Raw genomic sequence first — 17,600 nt, 5'->3', positions numbered from 1 at the left:
AACTCACGCCGCTCACCTAACTCATGAACTCATAGACCTCGCGAGCACACGTCCCTGATCACCGATCTCATGCCTTTCCTTCAAATTCAAACTCCTGAGTTTTCGAGTCTTACTCGCTCACTCCCTCACCTTTTGCCTGATGGGTGAGGGTAAGTTAGATGATTGACGTACGCGTTTCCTTTGCGCCCGGAAAATGCCTCCGACTATGATTTCTTCGCATTTATTTACTCTCCTCAAATTCCGCCTGATGACGTCAAAATTTAGGAACGATGGAGATTGTTGCGGAGGTAAATACGTTGAGCGCTCCTCCACCGCAAAATGATCTGCAGGGGACCAGTCGACAGAAACTCCGGCCGACCTTTGTTGGGACGCCGCGATGCTAGCGACGCTTGAGCAAGTCGTCTGTTACGCAGTCGCTTCTACAGCCAACCGGCAGGATCGCGTCAGTTTGTAGAGATCCTTAGGTGGCTCCTTTGACGTCGTTCGTTGACGTTTCGTGGACACTCCTATGAATGAGCAGTATCCGCTGAACGGCTAAACACGTCAGTCGCGTTCCAGGCACCGGAATTTTGTAAAAGCAATGACATATTTCTTATGTGGATTGAGAATTCCGAACCACACGCTTTTTTCCAGAAAGTGAAAATATGCACATAGAGAAAGCGACGCTCAATGAACGCGCTTGTTGTGTCTACTCCTTCTACATCCTTAGTCAATTTGTTTTGCGTTTTTCGCTAGTAATGCATCACTAACCCGCGCAAGTTACCAATCAATGAACGGCTACTCCTGAACAACATTGGCAATTATTTATTTTATTGTTTTACTAGAATCAAGGGAACCATCTTGATTCCAGAATATCTATCGCCAGCAATGCCCTTTTTAAACTTTTGATTTGAATGACCCCTAAACATTTTAAGCAATCTTCTGCGAGAAATGCTTTCTGCTGATGGCAAATTAATTTCCGGGTTTCAGCGGCATGCGACTGTGTTAAAATGGTGACCTGGTTATTCATTTAGCTATCCGAACTAGATTTATTCTTTGAGTGCCCAGTTTTTATTCCTTCTGGAATGCGTTTTAGTATGGCAGTATAGTTTTTGTGAAATCTTCAAATGAAGGGCGTTGCAAAAATTAACATTCAATTATAACCGCGCTTTTTAACTAATGGCGTTACTGGCAGGCAAGCTTGCAGGTCGATAAGGTGGCCTAAAAAACAGAGTACGTCACACACGTGTTTTTGCTGATCCGCGACGGATGGAGCAAGCTTTTAAGAGGCATTCATTTGACAGCATCAAACTTCTTGTAATTATTTGCCAATAAATTCTAGAGCCCAAAGAGAACTCCTGCCTGCCGCCGGCATCACTTTTTCACTGTTGCCAGTAGAGACCTTCACTTTAAAACAAGAAATTGAAGAAGGCCAAAATTAAAAATTCAATGAATTCACAAAAAAAAAAAAAACCTACTTAAGGAAAATAGGGGACCATATAACATCGCCAACTACCCCTTCATTTTAGAGCGATTTCATAAAACGTTTTGTTGTGTCTTGTTCTCTCAAAATTAGCTTATTTATTTGTGTATATATGTATTTCTTTATTTCAGGTACTGCCAACTTTTATGGGTAATTACAGGGGGGGTTTACATCATGTAGTTATTTAAGTGCTACACAAGAAAGCTTTCAAAGTTGTATGTTTTACGTCGCCTGTTCCATCTTGATGGCTTTAAAAACCAATAAAAAATATATAACTCGTTGTTTTTAAGCATACATTTTATAATCGTACAAGTTAGCAACATGAAGTTATGAGGACGGTACAATTTTTAGAGAGCAAGTTTTCCAAATATTAACGTGACTAGCTAAAATATATGTATGCATAAAAACCTTGAAGTTACCTGAAATTTTGTTTTCATTTGCGAATAATTTTCTTATCGAAGGTAAACCGACGATACGAGGCGCTCGTAGAGCCCAAGGTGCAGTTCATCCTCACTAGTGTCGCTCTGGCCATGGTACGTACATTCAATAAATTTATATTTATATGCGTAGCGTTTACAATGTCCAATATTGCTCCCGTCTCATGTGATTTGTTTCAGGATGACTCCTATGTCGTAACAATAGACAGTCCTATACCTAACGTCCCGTACCTCCTCGCCGAAAATACGATTGAGAAATTAGCGTCGCAAGTTAGAGCAGGGTACATTAACGTTCCGGCGGATGTTCTCCTTTACGTCACCGGGTAAGCCAAAACTCGCTTTTCTGCGAAATAGATGGTGGATACCCACTATAAAAACAAGGCTGTGTTTGCAATCCTGAGGGCCACATTCAAACATTCCTGACTGGGTGAAATCTTTAATTTTAAGGATTCAACACAAAAACATTTAAACATTACTTATGTACCATAGTTTCCGGATAATTTTCCGCACCCCGTGCATAGTCCGCACTTAGTGCCTAGTCCGAACGTAAAAAGTACAATACATGGCACACCTTAACAATTGCCAACTGTATTAGCCTGCAAAGAAGCTTTATCGCACATAAATCAACATTAATATAGTCCGTTACTCATAAAATACTTCACGACTTGTCACAGTGAACGATCTAGAAAAAAAAGAAATCATTGCATAGTCCGCCCCTGTAGATAGTCCGCATCGGGTGAATTTTCAGTGTCCGGAAAACGGTATTAGGAACCAGTTTCTACGCTATCAGTAATTATTCTGGAACAAAATAGTGAAATACCTTTTTTTTTTTTTGACAGTTCTTGCTTAATACAATCTTCACGCCGTAAATAGGGAACCTTTTCAACATATATGGTTCATCGATCCTTGAATGATAATACTAAAATTGCTTTTGTGCTCAAATGTTATTATTGTCATGTCTGGTCACCTTGTCTAACGATCAAAAATGCCAACAACAGAAAGACATGACGCCCTAAACATAATAAAGAGATCAGTGGTTACAAGAAACGTAAACTCCATGTAGAACATAAAAATGACAAGAAAACCTAAGCGCTTCTTATCGGTTGTGAATAGACCGATCTCACCAGCCAGCTTGACTACGCCACCGATGCCACAATGCATCGAGGGAACTTTAGTGTTTCTGCACGTGCGACAACCTCGCTGAGGCTGAGCGCGTGTAGAGCATGAGGCGGCACGAGCCGTCCTGTGCACTGCCGCCTGCCCCCTGCGAACTAAAGTTATGGCGGCGTCACGCATGCGCCGAACTCTTGGTGAGATCGGTCTATTCAAAAGAATTAATGCCGTCCTCCCGCTCCCTTAGTTCGTCTGCGGCGTACTGGCGTGGACGGCCGCGTTTCTCTACTGCCGAGGTTGCGGCCGCCGACGATATAGATGCTCCAGGCGCCGCCATGTTTCTGGGCGCCGAGAGGAGCAAGCGGCCGCAGCGCCGGCGGGGAGTGCGGCGGCGCGCCGCGCACAAAGCCCTGGCTCTCAGTAGAGCCCCTCTATCCGGAGCAAGGCTGGGCAGTATTGCGATACAAATGAATCGAGATAGAATCTTAAAAAAACTTTCGAGTATCTGTATCTCTGTGCTAAGATACATTTGAAAAATGTATTTGTATCTCAGTAGTAGCGATATATTTACAATGTATCTCTTGTATCGCGATATTTTGCCAGACTTGGGTATCTCGGTAACATTTTTTTGCCGTTTTTGCGATACATTTAAAAGATAAAAACTTGTGTATGGTACAACTTTCTTTAGAATCTATTACATGAACCATCATGAACCCGCCCTATATCCATAATCCATCACAATCCCCTACATAAAGAAAAACCTGTGGATTAAAGTTAGTTAATTACACGAATAACAAAATAAGCTCCTTTCAGAAAGCCCTCCACTCTCCCCAAGTTAGCTTAGCGAACGGTGTAAAAGAGTTGAGAGGAGAAAAGGTATACGGCTCTGTTCTCGAATCTCCTCACACCCATGGGTGACTCAGAAGCATTTAAGAGACAGTTGGAGATGCGCCCTCAACGCAAATAATGGTTCATTTCGTACAGACGCCTTTTGTCAATCATGGCACACAGTCTTTACCGTTCAGCAACTATGTTGCTCAACGGGCTTAACATGTTTTTTTGTTTTTTTTTATTGTTACTAGTGTGAAATAAGGGAAAGTGAATAAAATTACACAAAAAGAGGAGCACAAGCATAAATTTTCAGTTACATTTGCGCGAACTACGCCCTTTCCACGTAGCACCGTTCGAGAACAAGTGTATTTCTATAAGTATCTTTATCTGTATTCCGGAATACCTTTTCGACGTTTTTTCAGATGTATCTCAGGGATATCCCATTGTATAAAAGACAAATGTATATTAGTATCCGGATTTTGGGCCTCATTGTACATGTGTCTCGGTGTTTGCATTCCTGAATACTTCTTAGGCTATCTCTGCCCAGCCCAGATCCTGGGAGAAGTTGCGCCATTCTTTGAACAAGCCGCCGCGCACACTGTTGGCCAGTCAAGTCACGTGACATCCTCAGTTTCCCAACCAGCTGCTACGCCACAGTTAACGGGCAGCCGCGCCTGTGGAAAACTCGGCCGGAGAGCTTTTCAGTCTTCCCTATGGAACGGAAAATGAACCTCGGAGAAAGATCTTGCTTCACCGAATCGCTCCAAAAGGCAGCATAGAAACAAACATCGTTTCCAGTTTTATTTTTATGCTTCCGCGGTGTCATTCCTACGCACTGACTAGAAGAAGGTTTCGACCGTCGAAAAATCGCTTTGCTTTCATATGTAACACCGATTTTCCGCTGCAGTAAGACATTTAGGATGGTCGGCGTGCTGAACGACGAAAACGACCTCCTTTCGTCCGCCATTTCGCCCGACCAGCGCGCCCCCTATAGTTTGCTGGAGTCGCGAATACTCCGTTTCAACCTAAGTGCGACCGAAGCCAGTGCGGCAAGCACGAGTATGCTTTCTCTCCACACATTAAAAATAAGTAGTGAGTCATGTGAAGTCGCGGAGAATATAATTGCAATTTGGCGATTTTATTTGATGATTTGAATAGATTTGCGATCCTTGTGAAGCCGAAGGGCAGACAGGTAACCACGAAACACTGACCGATAATGCAACTCGGTAGAGACGATTATCCAAAGCACTTTTGGGATCCACGGTTGGACGAACAGATCTAGAGCGGCTTCAGGGCGGTCGGATGCGAATACGGACTCTAAATGGGGTCACTTGCCACACTTATATGACGAGAAAAGTCCACACGACCGACACCGCGCCGCTCCAGCTGACCCATATGTCGAGACGCTTGGAAACCTCCAGAGGGCGCCTCAGTCCTATACCGGAAGTTAGAGGTGGGGAAAGGAGGGTTTATTAGAGGAGGAGGAAAGATAATGCGCCACTTTTCCCAAGAACGAAAGCTTTAACTCGCTGGTGACTGCTGCGCCTCTAGGTGACGCAGCGGCGGGAGTGCGAAGCTCGGCGCGCATCATCATCATCGCACTAGCTTTGGGTACCGATTGACGACGTTAGACCTGAAAACGTAACGTTAGGCCTAGCTTTAGGCTTAACTGGCCTAACGGCAGGAACTGCTTGTGTCCCGCGTCCCCCACTCCCGCTGCGCCACCAGCAGTTCGGCTGGCTCCTTAGGAACGATAAAGCCGTTGCTATGGAGTCACATGACGCGTCGCAGCCAATGGGAATTTAGGCGCCGTTTCGCTCAGCCAAAGGAATTTAAGTGCCGTTTTTCGCTGCTACATACAGCGGCTACAGATAACGCCGGCTTCGCTCCATGGGACAGTTCATATTTTCGCATTAATAAATGTTTAACAAGGCATACAAAGCGCGCCTATAGACCTTTCAATTTTATTAGTTGCCTCACTGGTGGATAGAGGGCGCTGACGCACTCGGCGCCATCAGGTTGCTTCAATTTGGTTGGTTTCGTTTCAACGTGAGCGCGGCTATGTTGCTGTTTTACGTTGTTTTTGCTTAATTTTGTGATTTGATTAGTTTCCTTGTAGCACACAACAAATGAAACAATGTTATTGAGTCAACTTGAGGACTACGAGATGTATTTTAGCCTAAATTGTGGGCTTTTTGTTTACCCACTCCTTTGATGTAGCTGATTATGGTGGGTTGCGAAACGCCTGACTGATGTACGGGGGAAATTACCATCGTATACAACCGAACCCGATGACACCAGTTTCCAGAAAAACAATATAATGAAGAGACTAAGACGTGAATGTAAATAAGCATATCGGCAGCTTGATCAGCAATGTGCTGAATCGGCCAAAACAGATGAACTCGCGTGTTTACTACTCACTGTTCGGTTTTCGTGGGCACCCAACCTTTAGTGAATTTCGCAGAATAAAACCTTTCGTGTAATGACGCAGATAAATGGTATAAACAAGTAGTATCGTCTCGGCCTATTTTTTAATTCAGTACTTGAGCAAGCTTTGACATGCTGAGTAGGAAGTTTCTTAAATTGTCAACCCTGCTGAAGTACTCATAAGCAGCATTTCGCGATATTGGCCCTAGAAAATAAATTATTTTTATATGAACATTTGCTTACTCAAGATATAAGTGACAGGCCCGTCAAATTAAATCTGGCATTTGTCTTCCGTAAAAGTGGCCAAATAAAATTAAAGGGCTGAGGAGGAGAAATGCCTCGGATAGTTTGGCTGAATTCTAGCCCTAGGCACCACTTTACGGACCTGTGTGAACAAATATTAATTTTTTTGAAGAGATTCGCTCTCTAAATTTAGGCATCGCGAGCCACTAAAAGTAAACCACTATGCACCATCGACAATTCTGGACAAAAAAAAATTGTTATGCAAACGGCTCTTTTTTTCTGGCGTAAAATATTGCGGATTTCAGATACGCACAAAAACTAAAACGGCGTACGCAAAAAAAAAAAAAAAAAAAAGCGTCGTCGTTATTGAGCATGCGCCGAACCCAAACCGCGTTTTGGATTTGCAAATAGAAACGGCGTTATTTCTTTGTGCACGCTATTCTAAAACTCGCTACCGTTGAATGACTGTGGCAGTTTCTTACGCGGGAAGTCCCAACCTTTGTGTTAAAATAAATTGAGTGAATGACACTGGTTATCTAAATATAATTAATAAATCACTTAAATGACTGTCGAAATGGAAGCGAACACGGTATACAATTTCTTAAACTTCATGAGTAAACCGACCAACCGAATATTCATGTCGCAAAAAAAGATTGAAAACCTCATCAACATGTAGGTGTGATATTATGAACAAACTATTCGCCTGATGTTCACGTACGATTACTTATAGCGTCAGATAAAATACAAGTTAAACATTCGTGGTCCATCTCCTCCGCGAGTTTCCTTACATAACCAAAAGCAACTGTTTTCGATATATTATGAATACAAAGAACGATACTTTCAGGAAATAACGATAGTCTACTTGCGCTGACTATTCTTGACGCCTTCTGATCCTAAATGCGCGATATAAATATACGCGCTTCTTACTGGGAATGTTCCGTTACTATTACTAAACAAACCACAGTTAACATAAAAACCTTTAAATGCTCGTGATGCTTTAGTCGTCGAGTAGACATATCAGACTACAGTTTCCGAAGCAAGGCCAGAAAGCGCGGTGAAACGCAACGAAAACACGGACACAACGCATCCGCCAAGTTGCGGAGGGGGGAGCGCAACAGCAAGTTGAAGCAACCTAATGGCTGCCGCGTCACGTGATTCCAAGATGGCAGCACCCATGCGGACGAGGACGAAAAGGTCTATTTTCTAAAAAATGCGCAGTCCTTTGTGAATTCACAATACAGTCATAGCGACAGCTGCGACAGTTTAAGAGTGCTTTATGTATCATTACGTATATCTTGCACTTAAATCGTGGGGCACTTTTGTATCATCTTATGTGGTCTCCAAAGGGAAGATATTCGGTATATGCAGATGAATGAGCCATTGCACGAGTGGTAACCTCGGTGCACCCCCGCGCTTCCCAAATGCTTTAAGGCATCATAAAATTGACTGCTTTAGTTGTTTTTGATGACGCTCAGCAAGTCTCTATTTGAAATCATGTCTGTTTTGCCTAGCTGAAAGTAAACTTAAAAAAAAAAAAAGTTAAACATTCGATTTATCATTACGATTAGCTTCATGTAATATGACGCCCCGGTCGTACAACTCAGCTATCGGCTGTGAAAGCAGTGAAAAGCCTGTGAAAGACGTGAAAGGCGGTGAAAGGTAGACAATTGCGGTTTGTGTATATACAAACCGCATTAGTCTAGCTATCACAGCCCTTTTTCCAACAAACCTGTTAAGCTTAAAAAAAAAAGCACACTGTATATAGCGATGAAATTACTTTTTTGTGACGTCATAGCATTTTCGATTGTTAAGGACGCTGGGTATACGCAATCAGAACTTTAAACACCTAGTTTTATTTCCTATTTAGTTTAGGATGACGAGCTTGTCCTGTGCATACAAACCTTTGAAGCAGGCTGTTAAAGCTTATAGCTTTTTCGAAAATAAAAAAAGGTAAAAACGGCTTTTTATATACGAAAAGAGTCATAACTCAATCGTTTTTTAATGATAGGTTGGACATGGGAACCATAGCGAGAGGCCCATTTAACCGGAGAATGCATGGTACGTACGTTATTTTTTATATCTAGAGAGTGTTCTCGAGCGATATTCGGCGTTAAAAAATATTCGTAAAAATAAAATAGTGCATTGAGGCTTTTTACAGAGATATCTTTAAGAGGCGCATTTATCATACTCAAATTTTATAAGCGCAAATCGAGAACAAAAAGTTTTCTCCACAGGAAGAAAAAGACTAAACCTGCAAAACATTGTTGTGTTTTCATTTGCTTTTTTTTTTTTTTTTTTTTTTGTGCACAGGGGTTGCGATGATGTCAAAACGCCAAGCTCTTATTGGCTGATAAAAAAAAAAAAAAAAAAAAAAAAAAAGAGGGCATACCTTAAGCACAGAGCTCTACCCATTATCACTTCAATCAAAGCTAGTCAGAGCTCGGCGTCGTTCCGACGCCACCGCAACTCTTGCGCTAGAAGCAGACGACATGCTCTTCGCATACGTCTGCAAGTGTGCGCAATTGGACGGTCTGGTAGCGCCGGCTGTGGCGCCGCGCCGCTAAGGACGGTCAGCAGCGTATGTCACCGACCCTCCCAACATGGCGGCCTTTCCAGACGGGCGGATTCGAAACCCGCGATTATATCAAATTTATCCACCAAATTAGAGTGTTGTTTACAAAACAAATGTGGTATGAATATATTAGCATCCAGTGGGTTAAAGCGAATTTTTTTTTTTTTGGCGTGTCCTAGTTTTTTTTTAACATGCTCCAACCCCCTCCTCAGCTTTATCTCCACCAGCCGGCAAATAAACCGTTTTTTCAACAAGTGATAAAGCTAAAGAGGATGAAAAAAAGCTATCAAATAGGATAGAAAGAAAAAAAAACGAGAAGAAAAGGGAAGAGATGAAAAAACTTCACCTGTATGAATATATACGACTGATTCAATAATCACCAAGCGAGCTTTTTAGTTTCTAGTAAAGTATTAAGGATTCTGACAAATATAGTGCTATGACTGACTACGGAGTACAACGTTTAGAAACCGTGTAGACACCATGAAAAAAAAACTATGGTTAAAAAGAAAGAAAAGCATCTTTAGAAAAAAGGGTGCCGCTTCTTGGACATGGTTGTACTCATTCGGCATATCCCAGCGGGGATATGCCGCCCAAAGCTGTCTTTTTCTTTAAACAAGGTAAGTTTAGTACCCTGAAGTAAAGCACAGGGCGATACGTTGAGAAACTGATTCTTTCGACTGTCCAAATTAGGTTCGAAGCGTTAGTGTAGGTGCTGGCGTTAGTGTAGGTGCATTCGTTAGTGTAGGTGCATTCGGCATATCCCCGCTGGGATATGCCGAATGAGTACAACGTTTAGAATCCGTGTAGACACCATGAAAAAAAAACTATGGTTAAAAAGAAAGAAAAGCATCTTTAGAAAAAAGGGTGCCGCTTCTTGGACATGGTTGTACTCATTCGGCATATCCCAGCGGGGATATGCCGAATGCACCTACACTAACGAATGCACCTACACTAACGCCAGCACCTACACTAACGCTTCGAACCTAATTTGGACAGTCGAAAGAATCAGTTTCTCAACGTATCGCCCTGTGCTTTACTTCAGGGTACTAAACTTACCTTGTTTAAAGAAAAAGACAGCTTTGGGCAGTCTGCTTATGTCTAGCAAAGAAAATTCTATTTCTTGGTCAGAAACTTTATTCAGGCATGTTATTGACTTGCCAGTACGTTTTCACTGAAGTGATTGGACGCTCTCTCTGGAAATAACCGGGCGTGCATTTTTTTCTACATCTCTCCCGGTTTTAAAAGAGCAACACTCGGATTTCAACCTACCGTTTCTTTGAAAAATGTAAGGTGCATGTTATGGTGAGAAACAAAAACTATAATTTGGGCAAACCAGCGCCTTTTTATCCGGAGAGCTATTCAAGCAAGCCCTATGATGATGATTTGCAACTCTACGCCTACCTAAAGTTGAAGCTTGAGTGATTTAGTTCGACATACAACATAAAAAAAAAAAGGAAACCTAGCGCCACCGTGCGGCGGAAACAGCCGCGAGCCATTTTCCCCCCCTCTGTGTCAGTAATTCTAGGGGAATGTAACGGCCGGAAGAGAAGTTCGCGCGCCAAGGATATTGGAGGCCGTGGCACGATCGTGTGCACAATTTGCGTATGCCGCTGCAAATTTTCCCGAACAGGCTGCTGCTTTTGGTGTGTGTTTTTTTGGACGAGGTACGACTTTCGTTCATTGATATTTTCACTAGGATTATCGGGGGCCGAGTGGGCTAGCGCTCAACAGCTCAGAACAAGTGGGGCGAAAGCTCGCGCTGCAGAACCGTGGGGTCCTGGGTTCAATCCCCACTCCTGCCCGTTTCGATCTGGATGAGCACCGCACCAGCGTGCGGTCGTCTATGACTACTGCGTGGTGCGCGTTAAAGACCCCAGGCTAGCGGTTCTACTGCACTGGCTAAATTGCTCAGCTACAGCGAGTGACTCGTCGCAACCTTTAATAGCTCACCAACTACACGCAGTGTAAATATCCCCACAACCCCAATTATTGATATTTTCACTCCAAGCTTTGACCACCTTGCTACAACCCTGTAGTAAATTGCAGCGCGATGTATTGGGTAACTGAATTTTGAAAACCATTTAAAGTGGGTTCGAAGCGACAAAAGATGCATACTGTTATTTCTATCCAGGCGTTGTTATAGAGGTGTGCGAATAGTCTTTCCTATTAACGAGCGCTATGACATTCACAGCCTTTACAGTGCAATAGAAAGTCATGACATACCGGCTTTTTTTGGTAATCTGAACATTGATGACGATGAGCAATTGATTTTAAGCCGCTTTAGCAAATAAATACATAAATAGTGTATGTGCATCTGTTACATTTCTTTTTCGAAGACGTGTGACCTGAAAGTAATAATGTCGGCAACATTGTTTCGCATTGATACTGTCTTTGTTCTGTCCATTAATGGTTGTATGACTTGTTTTCTGGTTGTGGTTCCTTGAAGCAAAAGACGTTTATTTTATTAACTGTGTGATGAATTTATGCGGCTTGTGTAGTGCATACTGTTCTTTGTCAGTTTATTTTATGCATGTACACATTAAATGAATATATTTTACATTACTGTGCCCAGCCTCTCTCCCTGCAATAATGCCTCTGGCGCTGTATGGTAATATAGAAAATTACCAAATAAACAAAATGTAAAAAGTCCTAATGTTTTTTTATCAATCTTAGGACTAGCCTACAATGATGCTCTTTGTGGATCCAAGCGCGTCGCCCAAGTCGAAGATATTGCAGGATCATACAAGATGATTGACATCACTGCGCACGAACTGGGACATATGTAAGTCGCTATTATGCATCTAGCAGCAATGAGGATTGAACTGGGCTGAAGGCACCTAATAACGCGGCCGGTTGACGAACTTTTCAGTTAACTCCCTTCTCTCCAAGTTAAAATACTGGGTGTTTTGGCGAAGTGTTCAAAAAAAAAAATTACACCATCTTCCCGAGGGGAACTATGGGGTGATGCGGAGCATCGCGGGTCGTTATAAGCGGTGTTAGTAACGTTGTTGAACTTCACGGTCCCGAACCTCAGGTTCTGCTGCTCGACGTTCACGAACCAACGCGGCTTCCCGTTCTCGAAGGTCGGGTTCCACCGCTCGCTTCGTACGTTTACGTTGAACTTCACGGTCCCGAACCTCAGGTTCTGCTGCTCGACGTTCTCGAACCGCCGCTACTTCACGTTGTCGTAGTTCAGCATCCGCCGCTCGACGTTGACGAATGGACGCCGCTTCTCGTTGCCGTAGTTCAGGGTCTGCTGCTCGCTTCAAGCGTTTGCGCTCAGCGTCGCGTGCCCTTCGCTGCGCAGCTTTGTCTTCAGTGGACGTAGCGTTGCTGTTAGTTTGTGGGGTGGTGCTGACGCTTGCCGCGGGACATAGACCCGAGCAAGAGATGCTCCGCATCTAAAATATGGTGGTTAAGAGGGAAAAAAAGTGAAAGCCGTTTACAACTCTCTGTAACGCCGAATTAGAGCGCAGCTCTTGAGGAGGAGGAGGGTAGGGTACTGGGCGGGGTCAAGTGACCTCGGGGGGTGGGGGGGAGGTCACGTGACCTTGGGGGGTTCACGTGACGTCGGGGAGGGGGGTCACGCAACCTAGGGGTCACGTGACGATGCCGATGACGTCATCAGTGACGTCACTGATGACATTATCAGTGACAATGACGATGCGGATACCGATGACGTAATCAGTGACGTCACTGATGACGTCATCAGCGATCATGACGATGACGATGCGGATGCCGGTGACGTCATCAGTGACGTCACTGATTACGTCATCAGTGATGATGACGATGACGATACGGATGCCGGTGACGTCATTAGTGATGTCACTGATGACGTCATCAGTGACGATGACGTCATTGGGGGTCACATGACCTCAGGGGAGTCACGTGACCTCGAGGGGTCACGTGACCTCGGATGAAGGGGAGGGGGGTCACGTGACCCCGGGGGGGGGGGCTCGCGCGGTGCATTATGGGACATTTCCTATAATGCACCGCGCGGTTACGCCGACGGCGACGGCGATGCCGCTCAAGCCGGAAACGGGCCCCTAAGAGTTGCGTTCTAAAAAATCTTCTTACGGGAATGGACAGTCAGCCATAGCGGACGTCAAGGATTAAAAAAAAAATAATTTGCTGAATAATTTTCTAAACTTTTCTAATTCACTTTTTAATTGGCGGAAATAAATATATGGTTCTGATTATAATCTCGCTGAGCATTGCAGAAAACCATTAAATCAGCCAAATTTTGGAAATTCATCATTTTACGGTGTTCCGAGAAAACGCCCAATTTTGACTCGTTTCTACGTGTCGGTTTTCTATTGGCGTGCTTCTTTGCGCCAACGGTTCTGCCATCCTTGGGCTCCAAAATTCTTGGATCCCAAAGTTCTCCTCCAGCCGTTCTATTCCCAGTAAGTAATGACGTCACAACATGGCGCTCCGTTCCAAACAAACCGTTGCTAGGGGTGTCGTTATAAACAAATGCATGGGGGCTCGACGTGAGGTAAGAAGTTGTCTAATAAGAAAGTAAATAAACTTTTTGTAAACATTGTGTTTTTTTATTGTCTATTCACGGAGATTTTTTCTATCGTTTCACTACCGTAAAGCGATGACAACGGCTCGTAACAAAAATTTCACAACCGGTTTTGCCTAGCTAGCAGACGGACACGATGGTTTTGCGGGTTCAGTGGTTCTTTCTGGGAGAGTACGTGACTGCGTTGAATGAAGTTGGTGACGATCGACGAAACTTGACATTCCGGGGTCAACTTTCTCCGGAATTTCGGAAACGAAGACTGCCCGTACACATCTTTGATCGACGCTCGAGTTGCGCGAGCGCACGAACACCTTCCCGTGGATCTCGCTTCCGCAGTGTTTGAGAAGGTGAAAACATTGTGAAGCTGAATCACGTACGACGACGACGTCAAGTGTATCAAGTTCAAAGTGCAGGCCAGCACACGTTTCAAGGATTTCTGACAGAACAGTTTGACCAAACGAACCGTCCGTAACATATAAACTGTATATTGCTGTACGCGTGCCCGAGAAGGAACGCTTTCCCCTTCACCCCGCACCTCCACCAGAAAGGTCGCGGATGGAAAAGACTCGACGAGCGTACCCTATTGAAAAAACCAGCTTAAGCTGGTCCCAGCTTCAAGCTGGGTTATTGCCCCAGCATGCCCAGCTTGGCATGCTGGTCATGCTGGTTGATCTGGTCATACTGGTCATGATGGTTGATCTGGTCCCAGCTTCAAGCTGGGTTATTGCCCCAGCATGCCCAGTTTGGCATGCTGGTCATGCTGTTAAACTGGTCATGCTGGTGAACTTCCCAACCAGTTTAACCTGTTTAAATTAATACACAGAATAAAAAAGCCAAGCTCGTCAGAAAAGCCAACTCGGCATCCAATTTATTATTTTCGTACTTGCGGCAGCCTCACATGAACTCAAATGCTACACATCCTCGGCGCTGACACAGTACTAACCGACGCACAGATTCTCGGTGCAAATTGTCTACAATGTTAATAAAACCAGATTGCTTATCTCTCAACACGAAAAAAATACTAGACACAGGCCAAAAACAGGCAATAGCAGACGAAAATACTACACGGACGAGAGAAGCGAACCTGGGTCCCGCCAGCGATGGGGGCGAAGCGGCAACTTGCGTGGTCGGCAGAGGCGAGGAAATCCGTGTGGCTTGGATGGCATTGGCGATACTCCTCGGCACCGCCGTCATTCTTGGGCACACACACGTTCGAAGACACGAAGCGACGCCGCAGTCGGGACGTCTGACATCTTCCCGCACTGAACGGACTGCCGCTCGCTGTCTTCTCAAAACCCGCTTCGCTTGCACCGTCGTTCAACTAGTCTCCAAACAACGCGCACACAGCCGTCCCTTCGATCTGCCCTCTGCCCAAGCTATCCAAACGCGTCTTCGATTCTCCGTTTCTACCACTCTCTCTCTCTCTCTCTCTTTTCTCGCACACAAAGGTAGCTTGCAGCGCGCCTGACGCGCCCGGTGGTCTACCAAAAACGAGAGGACAAAGAACAGGACGTGGCCTCGTTCCAGCAGCCGACCTTGTCGCGCGCGCTCCCAGCAATGCCAGTTCGGCTATCTCTAGCCGACCTTGGCGTGCGCGCTCCCAGCATGACCAGCTTGACCACCACGATTATTATTTCGACCAGATTCACCAGCTTGTCTCCCAGCATGACCAGCTCGTCTCCCAGCTTGACCACATTGGCTCCATGGAAAACCAGTTTGACCAGTTAAGACCAGACTGGCTCCCAGCTACACCAGATTGAATCTAAAACCAGATTCGAGTGAGACCATGCTGGTTTTTACTTAGACCAGACTGACCAGCTTAAATTCCAGCTTGCCCAGCTTAAACCAGCTTGATTGCCAGCTAAACCAGTTTAATTACCACATTGACCAGTTTGACCACCTTGATTACCAGCTTGACCACCTTAATTACCAGCTTGACCAGTTTGATTTTCATGCTGGTTTTTCCAATAGGGTAAACTGACAATAAATGCTTAACTGGAGAACTTGTTCCAGATACAAAAGAAGGAATGCGTCGGAACAACAGCAGCGTACGTCGCAGTGTCGGCGTCACAGCTGGCTAGAGCGAGAGCGAATGTGCCTTGTTTTTGGGTGTGAGTCGGCAAAGCTCACGCTCGATTCTTATCTACTATACGCTGGGCATCTCGAACGTTCGGCTTAAAATGTTCGATACTGACTAGGCAAGGTCCTTCTGGTCTTTCTATATTTTACACTCAAGGTAAGGGTAAACACGAGTCTTTAAATGTAAGGAGAAGTGTTCCTTCTCGGTTATGCTAGCGGCAATATAACTTAAACGATGTTATAATCCAGCTCCTTCGCCATATTGGGGTCTTACTTAATACTAAAGAATCAGTAGGACATTTGTTGAGTTTGATGATTTCAATCAGTTACAAACACACACAGACCCATGTAGCGAGCCTGAAAAACGAAGTTTGGTTTCTTAAACTACTCTTGTTAGAGTCGAAATAACTGCTCCTTCAAAAACGCACGTCAGCTGCCAGATAAAAGAGAGGGCCCGACGCAGTTTTTATATCATGTTCTAAACAGATGCTTTTCCGCCAATATTTTAGCAGATCTACATGCGTGTGATGATCTTCGTCAGATGGTATTGTATCGCACGCAAATACGATCCGTTTTTATGAACGAGGCGAGTTTTCTTAAGCCTGCCATGTTCCAAATTATTACGAAATCAAAATTGTATATTTGTGAAAATGATTTAAACTGTTGCAGACGGCATACTCCACTCGTTTCGAATGTGTTCTTCATGCGTTTGTCGTTTGTAGCAGGCGCCTCGAAACGTCCCGAGGACCAGAAGTTGTCGTCGCGAATATTTCACAAACAGCCGATTGTCGGCAAACTTCTTTCGTGATAAGTGTGAAATCTAGGCTGCCTATGTCTATTATTTTTAGATGTCTAAATTCCACGCCCGAATTTTGACCGATCGTCGTTTCAGAGCGAAATCCAGTCCCATGTATTCGTTCATAACAAGGCCCCTGGCAACGGTTTGTTTAGACCGGAGACGTCACAGTTGCAGGGCCAATAGACAACACAAAGTGGTTCGTGGCTGTTTCAGCCGCACGGTGGCGATAGGTACAAGGCAGGAGATATTATCACCGGGCCTGGTTGGCTCTGGATTAGCTAGCTGCCCGAATAGTAGAAATGCGCTACCCCAAAGCAACACAAATTACATTTTGAAGGAAACGGTAAGTTGAGATTCGAGTGTAGATCTTTCAAAACCGAAAAAAGATGTAAAATAAATTATTTTGTTCTTAGCCCGAGACTGAGGCCGGAAAAGAGGAAAGTTTCAAAGTAGAAGAAAAATGAACAGTCGAGGACACGTCTCTGAAATCACCTCCTTGTGGGAGGTGATTTCAAGCGGCACAGAGACTACATCCTTTGAAACAGCATCAGGAGGACAATTTTCAACCATATGTGGTATGTCAAACGAAGGCATGTTCTGGATAGCATCAAGATGAGACCTCAGGAGGGAAGGGCTAGAGAGTCACGCTTTTGTAGTTTTTTCGATAGGATGTGTGGGGGTTCTGTTGTCAACCCGGGTGGCGTAATGTTGTCAGGAAAGAAGCAAGAAGTGTTGGAAGAGGGACCGGAGTTTTGTCTTGATGTAAAACCGTCAAGAATGGATGTATTTTCACCCATACAGTCGGTTGCAAGAGCAGTCAGGCATGAAGAAAAAGCGGCGTTTATTGAACAGGCTATTGGCAGAATGGACAACGTAATGGGGAATGAATACCCAAATGAGAAAATGAATTTTCGTGTCGTCAACTCGGTTAGAAAGGAGTTAGAAAACCGTTCATTACAATTGCTACAATCGGATAAATCCGGCAGATTCGCGGTTTTTTCAAAATCGTCATTTCAAACGAAAACAGGTGATCTTTGTTTCATGAATGGGTTGGAAACATCGGGAAGTTAAAGAAAAATATAGTTTCGATTTTAGAGGAAGACGAATTT

The 17,600-nt window shown here is 44.3% G+C and overlaps 1 protein-coding gene across 1 annotated transcript in view; it reads left to right on the top strand.

Annotated features, from left to right (window-relative positions):
- Window positions 1-17,600, top strand: part of LOC120842142 (snake venom metalloproteinase H1-like) — a 68,146-nt gene that overhangs the window by 21,093 nt on the left and 29,453 nt on the right. Inside the window, exons 7-10 of the mRNA XM_040213170.1 lie at window positions 1,924-1,995; window positions 2,080-2,222; window positions 8,522-8,571; window positions 11,759-11,867. Coding sequence (XP_040069104.1) covers window positions 1,924-1,995; window positions 2,080-2,222; window positions 8,522-8,571; window positions 11,759-11,867 — 374 coding nt within the window. The remainder of the gene's footprint in view (window positions 1-1,923; window positions 1,996-2,079; window positions 2,223-8,521; window positions 8,572-11,758; window positions 11,868-17,600) is intronic.

This window comes from Ixodes scapularis, unplaced genomic scaffold (assembly GCF_016920785.2).
Source record: "Ixodes scapularis isolate PalLabHiFi unplaced genomic scaffold, ASM1692078v2 PGA_scaffold4__175_contigs__length_147842914, whole genome shotgun sequence".
Classification (NCBI taxonomy): Eukaryota; Metazoa; Arthropoda; class Arachnida; order Ixodida; family Ixodidae; genus Ixodes; species Ixodes scapularis.
Note: the sequence above shows the minus strand (reverse complement) of the source record. Positions and strands in the feature narration are given on the sequence as shown.